We start from the raw sequence: 22,601 nt of genomic DNA, 5'->3' as shown, positions 1-22,601 counted from the left end.
AGAAACTTATCTTTTCCTATGGTATTCTAGGATTCCAAAAATTTGACTTAAAAAAATTATGAAATAATTATTACCCTTTTGAAAAGCATGTTTAGAAATGACTGAACATCAGTTATAGATTTTTGTACGAATTTTTTTTTTATATTGCAAACAAGGAGTTTGGCATAAAGAAACGCCTTAAATAATCTTTTTCTGTTTTTATAAATGGATTATATAATGTATTTTTATACAAACGCCTTAAATAATCTTTTTATATTTTTATAAAAAGATTATTTATATAAAATGATTATTTAATGCATTTTTATATAAAAAACGCCTTAAATAATCCTTTTATATTTTTGTAAATAAATTATTTAAAGTGTTTCTATATAGAAAATGCCTTAAATAATACCTTTATAATATAAAATGATTATTATTTAAAGAATTTTTTGTATAGAAATACCTTAAATAATCTTTTTTATATTTTAGGGTTAATATTTTTATAAAAGGATTATTTAAGGTGTTTTTGTAAAGAAAATGCCTTTAATAATATTTTTATATTTTTTAAAGAGATTGTTTAAGGCATTAACGCCTTAAATTATCTATTTATATTTTTATAAATGGATTATTTAAGACATTTCTGTATAGAAAATGCCTTAAATAATCTTTTTATATTTTAGGGTTTATGATTAATATTTTTATAAAAAGATTATTTAAGGTATTTTTTGTACAAAAATATCTTAAACAATCTTTTTATATTTTAAAAGAACCTTATTAAATGGTCCACGATATAAAAAAAATAAAAAAATTATTTAAAGCATTTTTATATAAAAAATGCATTAAATAATCATTTTATATGCACATAAAAGGATTATTTAAGGCTTTTTTTGTATAGAAATGCCTTAAATGATCCTTTTATAAATAAATTAAAAGAATATTCTTAAATTTTTTTATGATATAAAAAAAATGGTAAATGTATTAATTGATTTTTTTTTTTAATTTCCTATCAATTTTTGTTACTTAAAAAAGTTTCAAATGCCTCAATTGATGATATTTTATAAATAAAAACAACAATCAAATAAAATATTTATCTTTTTTTACTGCTAAAAATATCATTTATCATTTGAGTATGTATTATTAATAAAATAAAATAAAAAAGTTACCGTTATATATGACAAAAAGATTATGGTAATTATATAGAAATTAATATACGTGGATTCTCTTAACCAAACGAATGAATCTGAACACAAGATGTCTTAAAAATGGAAGAAAACTTTGGATATTGCACTTTTCTAGGACTTACATTTTCTCCCGAAATCCAAGATTCTGCGAACCACACACCCCTTAGATCTATTTCAAACACAAATGACATGTTTCCATAGTTGGTGCAAATATCTAAATCTGATGAAATTAGTTTTGCAATCCAATTGCCAACAATAACAGTATGATGTCATATGTTGCCATGTCTATTGATAGTTGTGAAAGAAATTTAAAGTTGGTTCTTGAATGATTGTTGTTTAATCTATAATCATAAATTAAAAGAATCCATGTTTGATACCTGTCTAATATAGAAAACGATTATTTTGTTCATTAGATAAACCATCCAGTTGCTATTCAACCCAATAACTAAGGCTGAGCAATCGGTTGGTTCGGTTGTAAAAATAAAAAAATTGATTTAACTAACTTAGTTTTAAGATAAACCTAAACCGATCGAATAACAACATAAAACTGAGAAAACTAAATTGATTTAATCCATTCAGTTTTGGTCGATTTTTTTTGGTATAATCGATTTTTATTTCCTATTTCCTATGTTGAACAGTCAATGTAATTCATATAGTTTTTACAACAACTCTAAATCAGTGAGCAATCAAATAAAATCTAAACACAAGCTTTATAAAGTCAAAGTTTAAGTAGTCAATGTAATTCATATAGTTTTTACAACAACTCTAAATCAGTGAGCAATCAAATAAAATCTAAACACAAGCTTCATAAAGTCAAAGTTTAAGTCTCAGACAATATAAACACAAGTTTCATAAAGTCGAAGTCTCAAACAACATTCAACAAGCAACAAAAACCATTATTCTAACTGAACTTGTATCCTCTTTAATTAATTTTAGTTGATTTGCACTAGAATCCATTATTCTAACTAAACTGTTTATGATTCAATTATTTTGAATTCTTTTGGATTTGGTGGACACAACTCTGTAGTGGCATTTTCTAAATTTAGAAGCCATGAAAGTGTTTTCACTTATTCTGCATTTATTAAGAAAGATAATTCTTGGTTGTTAGAGAGTTAGCTATTTATTAGATTATTAAGACTGCTTCAATCTTGTTCTTGAGCCAATGTGGTGGCCCCTGCCCAAGGAACCTGAACCAACTCTATTATTCAAGCATTAAGTATAGTAAAACCTACTTCATTACACACTTTTATTAGAATTCCACTTTTTTCCCCTTTTTCTTTCCCATGAAAATAAAAGAAAGCATTATAGGTATTATCATGGCAACAATAGCAATAACTACAATCCCATATATATCATAGTTGTTCCCAAATAATGATAAATAATCATTGATATAAAGAGTAAAACCTATAATATTCCTTTACAAAGCAAATCAGCAAACTTGATAATTAGTTAAAATACACAAAAAAAAGTTAGTAACTTGATGAACCATTCAACTAGTAGTAAATTAAGTTTTGGAAACAAAACTTTTGCCAAAAATAAAAAGTCTTGGTACTTAACTATTCATAACCACAAATGATATAATCATAACTAAATCAAAAGTCTAATATTCTAAATACCTCAATACTTGATTATAATTTGAAAATGATAAACCAAAAAATCAATTTATAGATTTGTAGTGAGAATAACTATCTCTCAGTGAAGAAGACATATAGCTAATCTAAAACATATAATTAATTCTTGAATGGACTCTAATGCTTTATCATTGAAGAATAAAAAGAAATTGGTTTAAAACACAAAAAATATCTTTAAAACCTGAGCAAGAATTTAGTAAAAAGAAAACAAGGTCTCTCCCAAACACGTTAAAAGCATAAAGATGGATCTTAACTTGACTTGAGTTGTTTTGTAGAGAAAAACAGATTGAGGCTCGAACGAAAAAAACTTAAATAATCGATTCAAGCTTGTGGTGATTGATGGTGGTCAGTGGTCCTTGTTGAAGCATACGGCATTAAGATCGACTGAAAAATGGCAGTAACGATATGTAAAGATGACTAGGTGAGGGTTGATCGATTATCTGATAGAGAAAGTAACAAGCAAAAAAAATGTAAGGATTTTTTTTAATATATAAATTATAAAAAGTAAAAAACTATAAAAAAAATTAAATTAATAAAAATATAAAATATTTTAATAACATTTCATCAGGTATTTCGATCGATTCGATTTCTTAATCTTAAACTGAAAATCGATTGACTAATCCAATTAAACTAAATCTCAAACCAATTTAATATGTTTAACCAAAAAAATCGAAACTAATTTAACTTATAGATCGATTTTTGATCAATTTTTTTGGTCATAATTGATTTTTGCTCAGCCCTACCAATTACTCAAGTTCAAATTCAAAAGATATATATGAAAAAAAATACTATTAAGTTGAGCCTGGTCTAGGCCTTTAGTATGCCAATAGCATACCTGGAGCACAGACCATGCTGGATTAAGAGATTTGTAATTTGATTTGTATCAAACACATATTAGAAGTGAACTAGGCCACCATAAGCCGGCTAGAATTACACCCAATCTTGATACTTGTTAAGTTGACCCAACCCACACATTTGCTAACTTTAGCAATATTAAAACTTCTTGATGAGACATGCTGTTTTATACTTATTAATAAGGTAAAACGAAATCTATTACAAACACGAATGACATGTTTTCATAGTTAGTGCAATATATAAATTTGATAAAATTAATTTTGCAAACCAATTGCCAAAAATAACATTATAATCGCATATATTGTCATGTCTAATGATATTTGTGAAAAGACTTCAAAGTTGGTTCTTAAATAGTTGTTGTTTGATCTATAATTATAGGTTAAAAGAATTCCCTAATGATTATTTGTTTAACACTTATCTAATATAGAAAATGATCATTTTTGTTCCTTAACATAAAAACAAATGGCAAAGAGAGAAAAAAGTAAATGTGCCTTAAGCTTTTAGCCTCATCCAAGTGCCATTCAACCCAATCAGTCAAATCCAAGTCCAAAATAAGGTCCAAATAATTCATCAAAAAAAATATTTTTTAAAAATTTAAATTATATTTATTTACATTTTTTGTATTTTTAATTATCTTTTTTATTTTACTTTTTGTTAATTTATTGAATTATATTTTGAAAATCAAGTTCCTAAAATATATTAAAATGCAGAATTAGTTAATTATCTAAACATCCAATGCTGAAAGTTTGATTAGAAATAGGAGTAATTTTTTAAAATGTAATTTTAAGATTAGTAGATTTTTATTAACTCTACCAAATATTAAGAAAGTTTTAAAATTTTTCAATATGAAAATTAGTTAAATTCATATAGAATAAAATAAATAAATAAATAAAATTAAAGTAAAAAAAATTCCTAAAAAGGAAATATGATAAATAATTAACAATGAATGAAAATATATATAATAAAAAAAAAATTTTATTCTACTCACAAAATCTCTCGTATTCTTTTATGCATGTCATTTATAGAGTATAAAAATAGGGATTAAAATTTTCAAATAATGAAATATATATATAATGACATCAATAAATAAAAAATTAATTTTCTTAAATTTGATTAGAGAATTTTTTAGACAAATTATTCGTAAAAAATTTATTTTTGGATAATTTATTTATAATAAAATTTAAATTTTATGAATTTTTTTTAACTTTTTAGTTAAAATTATTTAAAAAATACTGCTATAAAATGTAGGCATGCATTACAATTAATACAAACGGTTGGGTTAATGAAACCATAAAGCATCATGTGGGCTATATCATTGGAGAGAAATAATAGTGATTATTCAGCTATCAAACTCATCAATATCAAATCCTTCAATCCTAAGATATGAAGACACAAAAAGCTCGTGCGAACAATCAATTCAATAGCCACAACCTATATTGGTCTAAAAAACATAGAAATACCAATTTTTCCTACTAATCTTTGTAGAAATTCCATTTCCTCTACAACATTTTGAAAGAGAAGACATAGAAATAGCAATCATGATTGAAATAAAAATTGGTAATGATGAAATTATTACATTTTCAAACAATTAGTCAAAAGGCATTACATTTATATATATGTATATTTTAATTTTAAGGGATATAAACCATATTCCTTCAATGCGTTGATAGATAAAGAGCAACAATTAGTAGTTGTCAATAGAATGCCCTACCACATGAGAAATGGGAAGCAATCAAATACACAATATCAGTAATAGGTATTGATGGAAAGGAAATCAAAATAGAGTATAAGACAAAAATGCTCCCATGTGCCTCAATAAAAAAAAATTATCATATCCAAAATGCTATGTTTCCTTTTTATACATGGAGAAATACTTTTAAGAAACAATTTTATTTAAAAAAATATTTATCATTTTGTTTAGGTGTTGAGAGTATAATATTTACTTTAAACAATCAACTGATAAAAATATCATTATTAAAAATACATAAACACTTGCAATAATGGCTTTAAATAAAACATTAATAATATGATTATAAAAGCTATTAGTGAAAAACACTAACTATAACAAGTTTTAAATGAAATTTTTCAATGAAGAAACATTAAAGCTATGGTTTGGAAAACCTAGATTTTGTAGCCAGCAAATCACATCATAAATTTTATAAAAAATATTTGAGTCAAATCTATTATTTGTATCAAATAGGATATAGATAAATCTGATATACAAATAAAAGAATTATTTGATAAAGATTTAATAAAGGAAATTATTAGTCCTCGTTCTAATCCAACCATTATGCTAAAGAACCATGTAAAAAAAAAAAAAGATAAAACTTACATAGTTATAAATTATAAAAGATTAAATCAAAATTGAATTTTTGATAGATATTTCATCCCTAGAAAACATGTTCTTGTTAATTTAGGTAAAACAAGCTAAATATTATAGTAAAATTGACTGCAAATCAAGATTTTGACAAATTATCCTAACAAATGTGTCAAAACTTTTAATTGCATTCAACACTCCAAAAAGAAACTATTGATGGAATGTAATGTTGTTTGGATTACTTATCATTCCATAGGTGTTTCAAATATAGATGTTTCAAAGATAGATAAGTTCTATCTTTGAAAGTATATAGATTTTTGTGTTTTTACATTAATATGACATTTTAATTTTTTTTCCTAAACTTTAAATGAGCACTAGAAACATTTGATTCTTATAGTCCAAGAATATATTGAAAATGGTATTATTTTTATAACTAAAAAAATAGAGTTAGAAAAACAAAGATAGAATTGTTAGGATTAAATCAATCTTTGGAAGGAATTAGATTATAATATTGCCTTATAGTAAAAATTAAAAAAAAAAATTCTAAACAAATTAGAAGATAAAAAATAACTTTAGTGTTTTTAGGACTTGTCAATTATGGTAGACAATTTATATAAAAAAAAATTTTTAAAAGGAAAAGGTTTTATTAGAAAATCTTAAAAAAGATATTCCCTTCGAATCGACAAAAAAAAAAAAAAACTTTAATATTATCAATAAGATAAAGTCAAAACTAAAAAAAGTTTTTAAAATTTATCTTTTTAAATCAAGAAAAAAGCTAATATTAGAAACCGACGCTTCATGAATATTGGGCACGTGTTTTGAAAGCAAAACTCAAGATAAAGAATTAATATGTAGTTATAATTTGAAAAAATTTAAACTAAATGAAATGAATTATATATTACTTTTGAAAAAGAATTACATGTCATAAAAAATGGAATAAGTAGATTTCATATTTATCTTGCATAGACCTATTTATGGGTCAAGTCAGGCTAGGTTCGAGTCAGTCCTAACATGATATTTTGGCATTTTAAGTAAGTTCAAGCCCAACTCGATTTTTCAGACCTTATTTTTTTGTCCAAACCTATTCTTACAAGTAATAATAAAGTCAAAATATGTCCAAAGTATTGGTATTTAAAATTGAAAAAAAAAAGAGTTTTTTTTTAATTATTAATTTAACTAATTTAATTAATTTTAATTGAATTTATGAGTCATTTGGGCTTAGGTCCAATTTAATTTTATTGAATACAATTTAAAATTAGATCATTATTTTGTAGAAAGAAAAAATTAGCTTTATCATATTATAAATAATAAAGCAAATGGGCCTTGACCATTATAAAAAAAATAAAAATAAGTTTTATCCTATTATGATGAAAAATATTTTTTAATTTTTGAACTAAGTTGGGCTAAGCCTAAGCCTTAAATGGTAAAACCCAAACCTAACCCTATTTTTTTAGCGGATCCCATTTATTTTTCAAGATATATTTAATGGACTTAATATTTACATTCAAGTCCTTCAAAATTTTGGGCGAGCTTTCGGATTCGGACAGATTGCTCAATTCATGAGCAGGTCTATTCTTGCACCTAAACAATTTATTATTAAAAATTATAATCAAACAGTAAGAGATTTTTTAAAAAACAAAAACCAGAAACTAATCCAAAAAAGATTTTATATATAGGATAATTTTTATGTTAATATAATTTTTTTTATTGAACATATTAAAGATACTAATAATATTCTTGTTGATAATTTAAGTAAATATAATTAACGATTTGCCTAAAGGCAAATGGAAACAAGAAGAAGATTAGATCACTAAAAAAAGAAGTAATCTAAATATAGTTCTTCATCTTCTTTATAAGGACATCCCATAATTCTTATCCAAATAATAAAGATTCAAACACCAATACCAGCTTTTTAATATCCTAACAAAAGATTTTATTTTTATCCCTAACTAGTGCGAGTGGCCCGACTTTGCTTGGTTTGTTAGAGTAATTAAGTTTGCACTGAGAATGATATATGTTGTTAATATGAATTAAATAATTAACACTAATTTAATTAGAAAAGTTGCATAGAAAAGCTAAAGAAATAGTACCATAGATGAGCTGTGAAAGTAAGTAAAGAATATTAAGTAAACATTTTGAAAGTAATAACTGTGAAAAAGAATAGTTGCTAAAAAAAAATGTTTAAAACATTCAATACTTATAAGCTAAAAAATTAGCCTAATCACAAATTGTTCCAGGCAATTACCAATTATCATTGTATGCAATCACTTTAAATTTTCTTGAATCAATTTTCATAAAAATACGATGGTCGCTTGAGTTTAGATTATTGTTAATTGCAAATTGGCACCAATATCAATTGTCAATTTAACACAATCAATCTCTGTTGTACTGAAAACAATCACCTAAAAATTCATAAATAAGAGAATGAAACTTCTAACATGACCACTATTTAATCAATGAATTGTAGAAACAATATTGAATATGATTAAATATTCTTAGAAATATGACATTAATAGGTTTGGATATAGCAAACAAAAACCCAGAAATCCCACAAAATCAACATAATCAAATCTAGGTTTCATAACAATCAAAATAACAGAAAGTATGCATTCGTATTTTAAAAACATTTTCCATTTTCATCACTATCTATTTTCATTTTCTAAAAGACAGTTTTCATGCTCTCTATTCATTTTTAAGAAAAGGTATTTGAAAAAAAATAATTTTAGAAATTGTAATCCATTGAATTGTGTTTGATGTTACTATTAATATTTTTAAAAGATAAGGACAATAGTGAAATATACTATTGATATGTTCTTAACCTGTTTTAGGGCATACTTATTCCTTACCATTTTTACACATCACTAAATTTTACATGTTTTCTACTGTAGGTGTTTTTATACTTTGCAGTTGTGATGTTTTTGCTATTCTCTTTCTATATTTTTTATTTTTCATCTTGTTACTATTTGCATAAGACTCTTTGGTTAATAGTTCTTCCACTATAGGTGTTTTTGTAATCTTAATAAACATATACGATAATTTTCATGGCATCAGTAACTTATCAATCTGTTATATTCTCATAAGTCATGACATTTGAAACTATAAGCTTAATAAGTAACTTTCTTATCCATCAACTTGTCCAATAGATTTACTTGTCAAACTATAAGAAACCTAGTAAGTAATAATGTAATGACTTATTTGTTAGCTTGTCCATTATGTTGCATATCTTTTTTGCAAAGGAAGTAATTAGTTATATCAAGTTCTTCTGAACAATAGATAGCAAGTGCGTATCTAACTGATATGAAAGTTGTTAAAACTGATAAATAAGTATGAATTCATTTGTCTTGAAGTTCAATTAATTTTTGCTTTATTTTTTTTTCTTTGATCAAATAAAATGTGCATGACATACTTTAGTGTAAATCTACATGTCTGCAACTTTAATCCAATAACTTATGTAAAAGAGTCTTATTTTTTAACTTGGTTGATGATCTTTGATTGCACTAATATTGTGGTTCATAATAATATTTCAACCTATTAATACATGATACAGCTAGAATTTTACATGTGAACTATGCTAATCCTTGTACATTATGGTTTGGAATGTTTTCACCATTTGATTGTGTTGTTTGGTTTGAAATGTTTATTGAAATTATGGTGAAAACATAAACTGTGGTTTCATTTCTCAAACAAAACATTGAACTCCTAAAGGCTCTATTATTTTATACTTTCATTATAGTTGCAATAAACATTCCAATATTGATCAAATAATCTATTAAATCATTATAAACTTCAACCAAAACACTATAAATTTAGTTAATCTTCTTTTTTGCATAACCTGCATATTACATTGATATACCTTTTAAACTTTGTAATACATATCCTAAAATCAAAAAGTGAAATAAGAGACAGTCAAAGGTACCTCATAAGTTACCTTGTTACACCATTTGTTCTGAATCAACCAATCCAACTTTAACATATTCACCATTATTGAATGAATAGCACTTTCTTCTCAACAAAAGGCTATAATAGAATAGTGTATTCAAATACCAAATCAAATTTTTTTTACATATAGCAAAAAAAATGAAGTATAAAGCACTAAATAGCAATATGGACTCTTACCTATTGAATAGTTTAACATTGATGAATATTTGTGTAAACACCTTATGAACTAAGAATGGAAATACTTGTAAAGGAATCAAACAACATTAATTTTTAAGTAAAAGGTGTCTAAAACATACATAATGAATGATAGCATTTTTACTCTTTCCCCTCTTTCCAACTTATTTAAACCTAACCTGAAGATGGATCAAAAGAACTAAGTTCGATTTGGAATACAAGAGTAAGCGTTATGCATAAACATAAAAAGAATAAATATAAAACAAAATGGGAAAAGTAAAATATTTAACTAACATAATTTGCTTTCAGCATGTTCAAGAAGTTTTTAAGGCTCTTCATAATTCGTTGTGAGTGAGCAATCAAAGCCTATTTTACTGCAATGTTAGGAACTTCTCGTGATGCTTTTTTGACTAAGCTTATTTTGAATGGTCTTGGTGCCTATATCATTGTATCTATATAAGAGTTATAAAATAAACTTAATGAAAAAATATAATCCAAAAACTCCACGATTCCTTTTCATAGTTCTAGTTTTTTCTTCTAATTACTATATTTATGCAACATGCAAATTGAACTTAAAAAAATATATATGCAAACTTCACAACAAACATTTTAAACAAATTAAAGACCAAAAGAACATAACATCGATTAAAAAATTTCTTCAATAACAAAATCGACCCAAAAAATCAAAGTCTGTAATGCAAAATCATCTTAAAATAAAAAAAAGAAACAAAATAAAACCCATATTTAACTAAAGAACCAAAAAAAAATCTAAAAAAACATAAAAAATGAAAACAAAAACCAAAAGAAAAGAAGCAAAATGCATACAAACTCTTTGAGTTTTGCACCACCATCACTCTCTCTAAGCAAAATACATACAATTTCCTACTACACTCTTCTTTGTCTGCTTATTAACTGTTCTCCACAACACTGCCTTCACCTACAGCAAACAACAATAAATCATTATTCTCTCAAATGATTCATTCTTTCTTAAGAAAATAAGGAAAAGGTAAAATATGAAAAAGAGAAACTTTTGGTGAATGAAAAAGAAAATGGGAGAACGTCAGTAAAGGAATAGGTGAGTGAGATTTTGTTGGTAACAATTTGTCTCCATTTTTGCTCAATCATCAAAATCGTGGAAAGGAAAAAACCTATGGAAAGAAAAGAAAAACCGAACTGGTGTAAATTTGATAATCCTTGAAAATTCTTTTTATATAGGTTAGTATAAATCTTACCTCAAGCAATAATGGAACCGTATTAATTCTCACAATGATATCAAGATATTGTTTTTATTCTAATTTCTTACAATAAGATTATTAAAAAAAAACATAATTATTATTGAAGTCACAACAAATCGAAACTATAAAAGATTTTTAGAATCTATGATTATCTTCTTGATTGTATTTTCACGTTAATGAATTTTGAAAATTTTACATGTTAGCATTTAGAAGAAAATCTGATAAATTTTTTGAATCATTGGGTAAACAAGCTCATTATAAAAAGAAATTTCAAAATCTTATTTTAAAAGGTTTTATTTTTCGAAAGTGAGATGAGCAAAAAAATTTTAAAATCGAGAAAATAATCAATTTTTTTTAATATTTACAAATTCTTAGATGAAAAACATATTGTCCTATTTAGTTAAAGTACAACAAAATTAATTATTTGACAAAACTCATAAAGTTTTGCTTATTGAAATTTTTTAAAATATTTCAAAAATACTAATATGCAAAATGAAGTTTTTTTTTAAATACATTTTAGTAATATTTTCATCGAGCCTATCTTATTGAAAATGATATTTAAAAAAATATATTAAAATTTAAATTTAAATTTAATCATGAACTATTCAATATAATTATAATTGAATAAGATTATATTAACGAAATTGTGGTTGAAAATATTTCCTTTGAATTATTAAAAAAAGTTTTTGTTTTTATCCGATAAAAAATGTTTGATATGGTAAAACAAGATGAATATTATGTTTATATTCAAATTATTATTACTAGCAATAAGGCTATCAATAAAAAAAAATCAACAATATTGAATTTGGGAAGTTAAGAAAAACATTTTAGTGGACCTGACATTCTTTCAGCAAATGAAGATAAAGAAGAATCGTAATACGCAATTGAAATATATAAAAACAAGCCTTTATGACTTTTTCGCCAGACTTGACCTCTGAAGGTGAGGAAGGATTTCATCTGAAAAAGCAGATTCCTTTGAGGGTCATCTGAAAAAATAGACCTCTGTAAAAAATGTATACTTTTTGTGATAAGAAGTTTCCTGCAAACAGCAAAAGATAAAGATGATTTGAACTAAAAAAAGCAGATCCGAAAGAGATAAGTAAGAATCTGAATGAGCAACAAGCTGTAAACTTTGCAATAAAGGGCATCGATCTTCTTAGACTCTCTTTCTATATCTCTCTTCTTGTTTTTCCTTATGATAGTATGTCAATACTAGGAGTTGCATCATTTTCCTGGTATCAAGTGGCATGTGAGTCAGAGGACTATAGTTGGTAGGTCATGATAGAAGGCATCAGTAATTGTCGCATTACTTTTGGACCATAATGGGGTGCTAATCCCTTTTTATGAGAACCAATGTGTCTCAGTGCAGGATTCCAGTTAGCAAGCTATTTTATTCTGCACAAAGTAGAAGCCTTGACGGACTCATTATATTGCCGATGCCTGATTGTCGTCTCATTTCTTCTAATTAAAGAGTGTTAGTTGATTAAGTGTTTGTACGTTAATAAAACGTGCTAAGTTAACACATAATGATGCTAGATGGGCGATTAGTTGGCATATACCAGGGAATTGAGATTTTAACTCTGCCCTACAGCACTTTTTGACATTATTAAACTTTTAATTCCAGTGTTTAATATTCAAATCCTAGCAGCCTAAAAAATATTTAGAGATAAGAGTAAGCCTATCAAAAGCGTTGGACTATCTTGCAAGCTTAAAGATTCGTCTAACACCTGTGAAGACTTAACAAAAATTTTATGTTTGTTAACGTGCTTAAACAAATATGATATGGGTTTTTACACAAATTGAATATGGGCTCAACATTTAAGGTCCGATCCGATCCAATGATTATATAATATATATTATTTTTATATTTATATATATTACATAATTTATAACATAAAAATAAATAAATATTATTATAATCTAAACATTAGAAAATATATTAAATTATTTATGTTTTGAACTATAAGAACAGAAAAATTAAATATTAAAAATTAAATTAAAAAATCCATTTTTAATTTTTGAAAAAAAATTATTTAAACAAGTTTGAATAAACTTGGACTATATCATTTATTAATTAAATAAACCTGAATAAATATATAAATTATCAATATCATACCTATTACTTAATAATTCAAATCCATCTCAATTCAATATAACTGGAACTTAGTTTGATCCATAAATAAATTTCACCCAATTTAAATCCAATTCAACTCATCTGATATTAAATAACTAATAACCGAAACTCAAGTCAAATTCAATCCAACTCATCCCACTCAAACTTAGCTTGACCCATAAACAACATCCTAACGTAATCCAACTCTGACCCAACTCATCCGACCTGAAATACCTAATAACCTAAACCCCACTCAAATTCAATCCAACTCATCCAACACGAACTTAACTTGACCCATAAACAACAATCCAATCCAAATCCAATCCGACTTGAACTGGATTTGGCTTGGGCTATGTTCCAATTCCTTCTATCAAAAAATAAATAAATAAATAAAGTTCACTTAATTCATACTATAGCTGTATATCTTTTAACTTTTGCCCTTTATAAATTTTTGCCAAAAAAGTAAAATACAAATAGCTAAATTATTAAACAAAAGATACTATATTTTCTCCCATATGTGAGGCCAAAGCAAGAATAAACTGGACAGCAGTTGTCAGAAGTACCAAATTTTCCTAAACAATTATCAAGGCCACACATGAAAAAAATTGACAAAGCAACAACATGATGCTCTCTACATCACAGAGAGGGTTGAGTTTTACCTCATCCTTGGTCCACTATGGACTTGCACTATAGTGCAATTCCACAAGACTAATGTGTTTCAAAATTTATTAACAATTAAAAAAAATCTACTTAATGTACAATGTACAAACAAAAATTGGGGTGAAAATAATGACATCCTACAAAACTTCTCAATCTACTCGTTCGTTGTTGCGGTTTCATCAGTTATCATCTCATCTTTAACCTTACTCGTATCAAGGGCTAAATCTGCCTTGTTATCCTCTTCCATCCGAGTCTTCTGGTGCAGCTCCAGCTTCAGCCTTTTAATCTCATTGTCTTTCGCTTCTAGTTTCTCTTGCAAGATATATACCTGCAATACAATCTGACCTAATTAATGACTTGCCTAAGTAATTATAACTGCTATGAAGTGATAAGGCTATGTAATTATAACTGATATGAAATGATTAGGCTATCATGGCAAAATACTAGTAGTAATATTCGCACTGGTCTAATTGAACATGATCTGCCAACTAAAAGGCAGATGTAATAAAGCCTTTTAGCATTTTCTAAAATATAATAGACCATGAAACATCTAACCTCATGTACCTATGCCTCCATCAGTTAAAAAGGGATGAGAATCAGTTGACTCATCATCTTGCTAGGTAGTTTGAGTTTTGTAGATATATATATATATATATATATATATATTATATAAATTATATATTCACATACCAGAACTTGCAGCAATTCATAATATCTATATGCAGCTGCAATTTTGTTGTCCAGATTTGGATACATACAAGCTTGCATTTGGCCTTCAAGAAAGGGATTTCCTCCAACATTGTAATTTAATTATGTTACAGATAACTAAATATTATAAAGATTATAATTTGAATAATGATATACTCAAAGTAGAATTCTTATAAATCAAATGAGTCAGTAGATGCCATCTGCTTGGTGACAATTATCAAAGCCAAGACTTCAATTTTGTAGACAGACAGTTTTTGGGGGATCCAGAAAAGTGTGGCTACTTAAGAGAACATAGCCTATTTATGCATTCTCAATAAGGAAAGAATTTCCAAAAGCCAAAACCCAAGATGATGTACAGTGAACCATGGTATGTTAAAAGTTCATTTTCCTTCCATAAATTCTTTTTCTTTCCCACTCCACGGCAGAGTTAGTAAAATATCGAAGACACAGGCTATAGAAGTGATCCTATTCCACACATGTTTAGCTTCTTCAATGCAAATGTCAATTATCACGAGTAGCCAGATAGGATCCACGTTCATGTAAATGAGACTAATTTGTGTTAAAAGAAAAAGTGTGGAAATAGAGCACATAGAACTCAGCATGATGGTTATGTGGGAGTCTTCTGACATAGAAATGGCAGTTCCACTACAACAAGGGCAAAATAGAACGGATAATCCTAATATTGCAGATATTACTCAAAATACCCTCTAAGGACACCAAATCTCTAAAGTCAAATTTCCATCTGTTCCTCATTTCATGGTATATGATGATTCACTTTAAAAAGAAAAGATTAAAGATGAGAGATAAAAACCGTTTCATTTGATCTTTCTGCATCATTGGTTAGCCCCTCCATTTGTTTGTATAGTGCTGCAAGCAACACAACAATATTGATCAAGATGACATGAACCAAAAATTTTCAACCATGGAATAACAACTTCGTTTTAAAAATGGCAAAGAACATATTCAAGTTCTCACTAAAGTTAGACATCCATAATCTGATTCATTCAACCTTAAATTCATAAACTTATTAACACGGACCTTCAAATTGACTTCTTAGTTCTGCATTTTGAGATTTTTGTAATGCAAGTTTCATGGCCAATTCATGCATCTGCAAAGAAGAGTCCAACAAAATATCAGTAAAATCAGCATAAATAACAGTTCAAAATCTCAACATAATTGAATCACATTCAGCATTGAAAGACATTTCTTTCTATTTCAGGATTCTTTCATGTTTAAAGCACAAAGATGCTTTATAATGCTGCCAAAAATTTTCAAAATCCATCCATGCCCCACTGCCTAATTTTCGGTAGCGAGCTAGCATCATACATGCTTAAACACATAAAATAGCATGCACCCAAAAAAAAAAACAATGCATATATAACTGTGATACCTTTCCTTCCTCTGCTTGATTACCAATCTCCTCATTTTCCTCTTGCAAGGTTCTACACTTTGCCATCAGCATCTTTCCCATTTTGCTTTGTGGAGTAAAACTAACAGCAGCAATATTTTCCTGCAGCTCCTTAACCTTCTTGTCCTTTTCCTCAACCAAATTCTATCATCATAACATTAGAACTATAAATAACTGATCTACAAGCACAATGGATTACTTAACAGCATATATCTCCACATCCAAATTGTAGCATAATAACATTAAAATAACCCTGAATGGCTAATCAATAAGCACAGGGCAGAATCTAACAGCAGATTAAACTTATTGGCCTCAACTTTTTAACTCTTAAACTTGTAATACAATTACCACCCTGAAATGACGAACAAGAAAATTTGGATATGCATGAAGTTTAAAAGGAAAAAACAGAAACCAAACTAGTTTCAGGCCTAATCAATTATAACACCTACTTAGTAAAGTTGTCCAGACCACCATAATTCCCCCCAAAGCCCTAAGATTCATTACAAAGAGTAACATTACTATAGTCCTTCCATGACTTATAATACAATGCCCACTAGATTAATATGTCACTCCCTTTATGCTTCCTCTCTCACCAAATTCATCTCATCTCATTTAGAGAATAATACAAATCCTTGCACTGCATATAATTAATAACAAAATAAGCAATAAGGAAATTTGAGCACAAACCTTCAAACGTGTAAATTCCTCATGAATGGCAGGGTCTAGTAGTAACCTTCTGGCCTGTAAAATAAACCCGAAAGAAAACTAAACAGGTAGCAAGGTGCAACTACTATTTAGTTCTAGGCCATATAACAAAAATGTTATTAAATCATGTTTGACAAATTTCCAATTAACTGACCAAAAAATTTGGAGTACGAGAAGCAGATATTTGATGAAATCAGGCCCAAAAATTAGAGAACAAATTCTGCATCGCAGAAATTATTAGCAACAAGAATTCACCTAATTACTGAGGGAGGGGTTAGATTGGAAATTTGGAATCATTAAGACAAATGATAGTCAAAAGTCATACTCCCTTTTTCCTAAAAACAGACTTGTTTCGATAGCTATAATCGTATTCCTACCAAATTAGTCACATTTGAAAAGTAAGTAAAATTATTACCCAATATTTTCCAGATTACCCTTCACTGCTTTTTATACCTTTTTCCCAGTCAAATCAAGAAAAGTGTGCAAAGTTGAGCACTCGATACAAGTTGAAAACAGTTTTTTCAAACAGTCCACAAAATCAAACTCAAACTCGATTTATGGGGCAAAGGGAGTGTTTAGTGAAAATCAGAGCACCCACTGTAAACAAATTTAAGAAGAAAATAATATTAGTGCAAAGAAAGGCATTTATGACATTATCTATATGGAAGCATTTATTTTACTTCTTGGAAAGATTCAATTTTCTTCAACAATAGAGTACCAAACATATGTCTTGAACCACCATGAACACAGTGCCATCAAACTTTTTCTTTTTTGATAAGTTACAGTACCATCTATCGACTCAGCTAGATATAATGAGAACATCAGATTATTGGGACACATAAAATATGGGAAAATGGTATATCTGGTCTATAGTGCTTAAGAAACACATTTTATGCAATTTTCTTTTTGATGTCATCAACAAACAGAAACAAAACAAGAGAAGCTAAGAAATTTATAATATCTAGCAATAGAAATTCATTTAAAAATAAACACAATATAATACCTGCATTGATGGTGGCTTCAGTTGAACTTTCAAGTCACGAACTGCTGACTGGAAATTAAAAGAGATTTTGGTCTTAGATGGCCATGCTATTAGACAATCATGTCCATGTAATCAATGCACTAAGTGGTATAATCCTTTATACAAATAAATAACCAAATAAAGGGTCAAGATGTTTGTATAAAAGTAAGAAAAAATGGTGAAGGTGCCCTCATAAGTTATTCCAGAATTGTGAACTAGAAAAGACATATTAGGTCATGATAATCTTCACCCCAAGCTACGGCAACAAAAACTCCCACAAGGGTGATCTTAAACAATTATATATAAATGAGCCAAGATGAATTGTCACTCCACTTGGGTTAATGGAGCAAGAGTAGAAGCTCTCAAAGTTGACAATCAACAGAAACTACAAGCCATGGTGAAAAATCAACAGTGGCAAAATTAGAAACCATGCAGTTTCCACAAGGAAGCAGTGCAGGGAACACTTGGGATCACGATTCACCAGTAAGTCCTGAAGGTGCAGATTTTGAAGCTAAAAGATGAGCCACTTCAATACCAAGCAATACTTGTAGTAAAATGCAACTCAAGCCTTTTACAACCATCATGACAGCACATTCATAGACTTTTTTATTATCTTTCTATCCTTCAAAATTTTATTACATTCTCACATATTCAACCACATAGAACAGAAAATTGCATGCTAAACAATGCGAGATATAGATATGTGCTCAAAGGAGGGAAAACACAAAAGAAAAAGATGTCACCTTCAACTCAGCTATCTCCTGCTCACGCTTTGCAAATGTTACAATATATGCAGCTTCTTTTTTCTTTGCTTTTTCTAGCTGAAAATAAGAACAAAACATGTATGAAATTCTGCATGGCAGATCAAAGCAGTTAATGCAGAAAAATATAGCGGGAAAATAAGCAACATCAAGCTATTACCTGTTCTTTCAGCACCTCCTCAGAGGACTTCAGAGTTTGAAGATAACTTATAACTAACTTGGGTTCTACAGAAAATGGTACAAAACAATTGCCTCATAAAGAAAGAACACATAAAGTGCTCATAAATGAAAAATCAAAATAAAAAAAAAAATGACTTGAACAGGAAAAGCAATCAACCGGTCTAAATATATGATACATAAATATGGAAAACACTCTAAGAAAAGACTAACCAGGAGTTGTTCCAGCTGGTATGAAGGGCTCATTCTGAAAAACAGAATGCCATTTATGGATCTCTGATTTTGCAGCCTCAAGATCAGTCTAAAAAAGAAAATATCATTACCATATAATCCAAACAATTTGAAATAAGAAAAGGAAAAGGATAGAAAAGAAAAAAAAAAAAAAACACATTTTATGAATAATACTGTGAAATCTCAGGAAAATGGCATTAAATGCCTCAACCATGAAATTTATGGACTTTGCTAATACCAAATGCCTATATAATATCAATTGAAATTTGAAACCAACAGAAAGCAGTAATATGGACATGATAGCTACTGTCCTAAAGACACCTTCAAAGTCTATTAAAGAAACCTTATAGCAAAAACAATAAAGGAACACAGCAAAGCATCCACAAACATTCCTTGTTGAAAATTTGTGGAACCAAAAAGATAAATCCTTGCAAAACCTATGGATAGACCACCTTCCATATAAAACTTTGTTTTTTATTAGTTAAGAAGAATTTTTATGCTTACACTCATATTATCTGAAGTATGAAGGTGATTGTACAACATGTTATATATTACACATATAAAGATTAAACAAAGAAGCAACCGGATGATATCAAATAATAGATGACACATACTTGGCATGTTGCAAGGGTATCCTTACAATTCTGAAGACTGCAAAAGGTGGAAGAAAAAAAAATCACAACAAAAGGTGAAGCTAAGTCACGTAGAAAATTGAAAGCAAACAAGCAGGTACATAAACATAATAATCTGTTAGCTATATGTCATTCTATGCTTTATACCTCTCACGAAGTGACAAAATCATCCCCGTTGCAACACCAGGGGCAGTTTCTTCTACTTTAGAATTGCTCTGTAATTCAAACAGACAAAATTCCTCAGATATATATAAAAAGAAAAAGGTTCAGAATGGTGACTAATAAATTTTGTTTCTCCACAAAAGGCTTCTCAAGCTTAAGTAATAATTGAGTAGCAATTAGATGGGATAAGGATGTCAAATTACAGCACTAGGGTTCCAAGTTCCAAAATTTCCTTGAACTCCATTGATTTTAACAGAAAAAAAAAAAAAAAAAAAAACAAACATAATATTGCAGAGATTAGTTAGAATGGTGAAATAAATATTACTACCTTTTTTGATCCAAAAATATCATCCTCATCGTCCTCAAGATCACCAAAGCTTCTTTTATTATCTGAATAAGTATTTCAACGAAAAAAAATTGACATAATTGATCATTTAAACAAATAATTAAAAAACAAAAAAAAAATCAAATGATTTGTTACAGAGAAACTGGGTTAACCTGAGCGCCTGGTACTATGACTCCCAGGAAAATCACCGCCAAAATCGTCATCCTATTCTCCAAAAGACTCCAATTTATCAGTGGAAAAAGAAAAGAAATTATAAACCCTAAAAATGGAATACATTTAGAAAGAAGAAACTTACATCGTCCAGATGCGGATGAGAAGCCATGGAAAGCAGGGAATTTGGGACAAAACCCTAGAAATTTTGATTTTGAGTGAGAAAAAGGAGGGAGAAGCTAAAATCTTTACTGTGGGATCAGATGCAGCGACAAGGCAACCAATTCGAAAGAAAGGAGCTGAGATCTCGTGTGAGCGGTCGCACCATTTTGAGTCCGAGGAAGCCAATCTAAAATGACTGTTTAACATTATGGACATCTTATTGGGCTTCATTCCATGGGACCCGTTGGACCCAATCAGTCGTGGGTTCAACACTAACCTGGAAACTTAAGTCCATAAAAGAAATGCAAATTCTTTTGTTATTTTTTTTATTTTTTTTATTTAAAAAAAATAGCAACCAATCACTAAGTACTAAAAACGCACTCCCATTACGCGGGATCGATAATTATTAAAAAATATATATTTTCTTGAATTAGTATTAAAAATGTTTTTAATATTATTATTATAGCAACGGTTTTTAGTTAAAAGCTTAATAAATGTATATTTTAAAATTTTAATTAGTTTATAAAAGAAGTAACAATATTAATATCTTAATAGTTTTCTTTATTTTCTTAATATATGTAAATTGAAAATACGTGTTCAGGTGTAGATTTTTTATCTCAACTTTTAATAAATTTTGCAATAAAAAAGATACACTTCAAAAAATAAATAAATAAACAACAAAACACAAAAATGGGTTTGAAGCCATTATTCAAATGGGCTTCCGCTCAAAGATAATCAATTGGGTCCATTAGATTTAAGTTGGGTGTGCCTTTTTTTTTTTAATTAAATTTCCTTTCTTTCGTAAGAAAATCCTCTCCGTATTTTCATATTCTAACCGTACCAAACATTTGGCCTAGCAGCATGAGAGCGTTTCGACACTGTAGGGTTATTTAATTTTGAGGCATAATTTTCTCTTTAGCCAAAATAAATTCTTGTAATTATTGAGACCAAACAAAATCCAAGGGAGAGTAGAGTAGAATAAAAACTTTTAAAAAATGTGGCTAACTACTTGCAAGTCGCCAATTGCAAAAGTTGTTTTTCTCCAAAAAAATTTTCCTTCTTCCTCTCAGTATCCTCTTTTCAATCATCACCTTACTGTTTTCCAAAATCTCATTCATCTCACAAAAAAAAAAAAAAAAAAAGCTCTAACGGTACATTTAATTCTTAGAATGGTTATTTCATGAGAGTAATATAAGAGAGTAATAACTATTTTATAGTTTGGTTCATAAAATAAAATGAAAGTATAATGGCATTAAGATGTTTGTTTATTAAAAAATTAAGGGGTGTTTTAAATACACCACAAAATTTTTTTATACACCTTCTAATTTTTTTTAAAAAAATATTCACATAACAAATATTAATTTTAGTTTTCAATAAATAACAAAAATAACCTTAATCCTTTCTACACTCAGCTCTTTTTATTTTTTTCTGAATTCAACAATGAGAAGAATTATATTACATTCTCATAAATGAATTTTTGAGAATGCAATTTAATTCTCAAAAATAGATTTTTAAGAATGATATTGCATTCTTAAAAATTCATTTTAAAAAATATATAAATATATTTAATTTTAAAATAAATAATACATTAAATTTAAATTTAAATAAAATAATTTTATTCGAGATAATAAAATAAATATATTTAATCTTAAAATAAATAATACAATGTGGGAATATTGGAGACAAGTTCTCAAGCAAGCATAGGTGGGAAGGTTAGAGTTATCGATGTGCTCATTCTTATTTGATTATTTGTGCAAATGAAAAAGATATGTTAGTTTTCAAGTATGTATGGGTATAAAGATATTCTTGTCTTACAACCAGAAAACTAAAAATATAATTTAGCTAATGCAAAACCAAAAAAACATGTTCCCAATTTTTTGGAGTCTTAAAAGAAATAATAAGTTTGTACCATGCATACTTGAGAGCATCAATTTTAGTTTTATTCGCACATATAATTAAATAAATGGATCCATAAACACATATATTTTCAATTAAGTCATTCTTGAATAGCTCTTAGGACATGGATTTACATAATTAAAGTTTCTAATGATTAA

At 27.7% G+C, this 22,601-nt stretch overlaps 1 protein-coding gene across 1 annotated transcript; it reads right to left on the bottom strand.

Moving 5' to 3' along the window:
• Positions 1-13,974: 13,974 nt before the first annotated feature.
• On the bottom strand, positions 13,975-20,689 carry LOC111290789 (FKBP12-interacting protein of 37 kDa). The gene is made up of 14 exons (XM_022882262.2): positions 20,531-20,689; positions 20,388-20,439; positions 20,218-20,279; positions 19,875-19,942; positions 19,710-19,746; positions 19,078-19,165; positions 18,848-18,912; positions 18,670-18,747; positions 17,909-17,956; positions 16,888-16,941; positions 16,183-16,344; positions 15,831-15,900; positions 15,604-15,659; positions 13,975-14,412 (listed from the first exon to the last, which is right to left on the bottom strand). The coding sequence occupies exons 1-14, from the start codon at positions 20,555-20,557 to the stop codon at positions 14,239-14,241; spliced, it is 1,041 nt and encodes a 346-aa protein (XP_022737997.1). The 5' UTR covers positions 20,558-20,689; the 3' UTR covers positions 13,975-14,238.
• Positions 20,690-22,601: the final 1,912 nt, after the last annotated feature.

The sequence above is a fragment of the Durio zibethinus genome, chromosome 11 (genome assembly GCF_047325235.1).
Source record: "Durio zibethinus cultivar Kanyao isolate XHJ-2024 chromosome 11, ASM4732523v1, whole genome shotgun sequence".
Classification (NCBI taxonomy): domain Eukaryota; kingdom Viridiplantae; phylum Streptophyta; class Magnoliopsida; order Malvales; family Malvaceae; genus Durio; species Durio zibethinus.
Note: the sequence above shows the minus strand (reverse complement) of the source record. Positions and strands in the feature narration are given on the sequence as shown.

Excerpts from the sequence above, each read along its gene's own strand:
- LOC111290789 (XM_022882262.2), bottom strand. The coding sequence starts at position 20,557 with ATGGCTTCTCATCCGCATCTGGACGAT. Across the intron at positions 20,440-20,530 it reads CTCATCCGCATCTGGACGAT|GATGACGATTTTGGCGGTGA; the intron begins GTAAGTTTCTTC and ends TTTGGAGAATAG. Across the intron at positions 19,943-20,217 it reads ATATTTTTGGATCAAAAAAG|AGCAATTCTAAAGTAGAAGA; the intron begins GTAGTAATATTT and ends TTTGAATTACAG.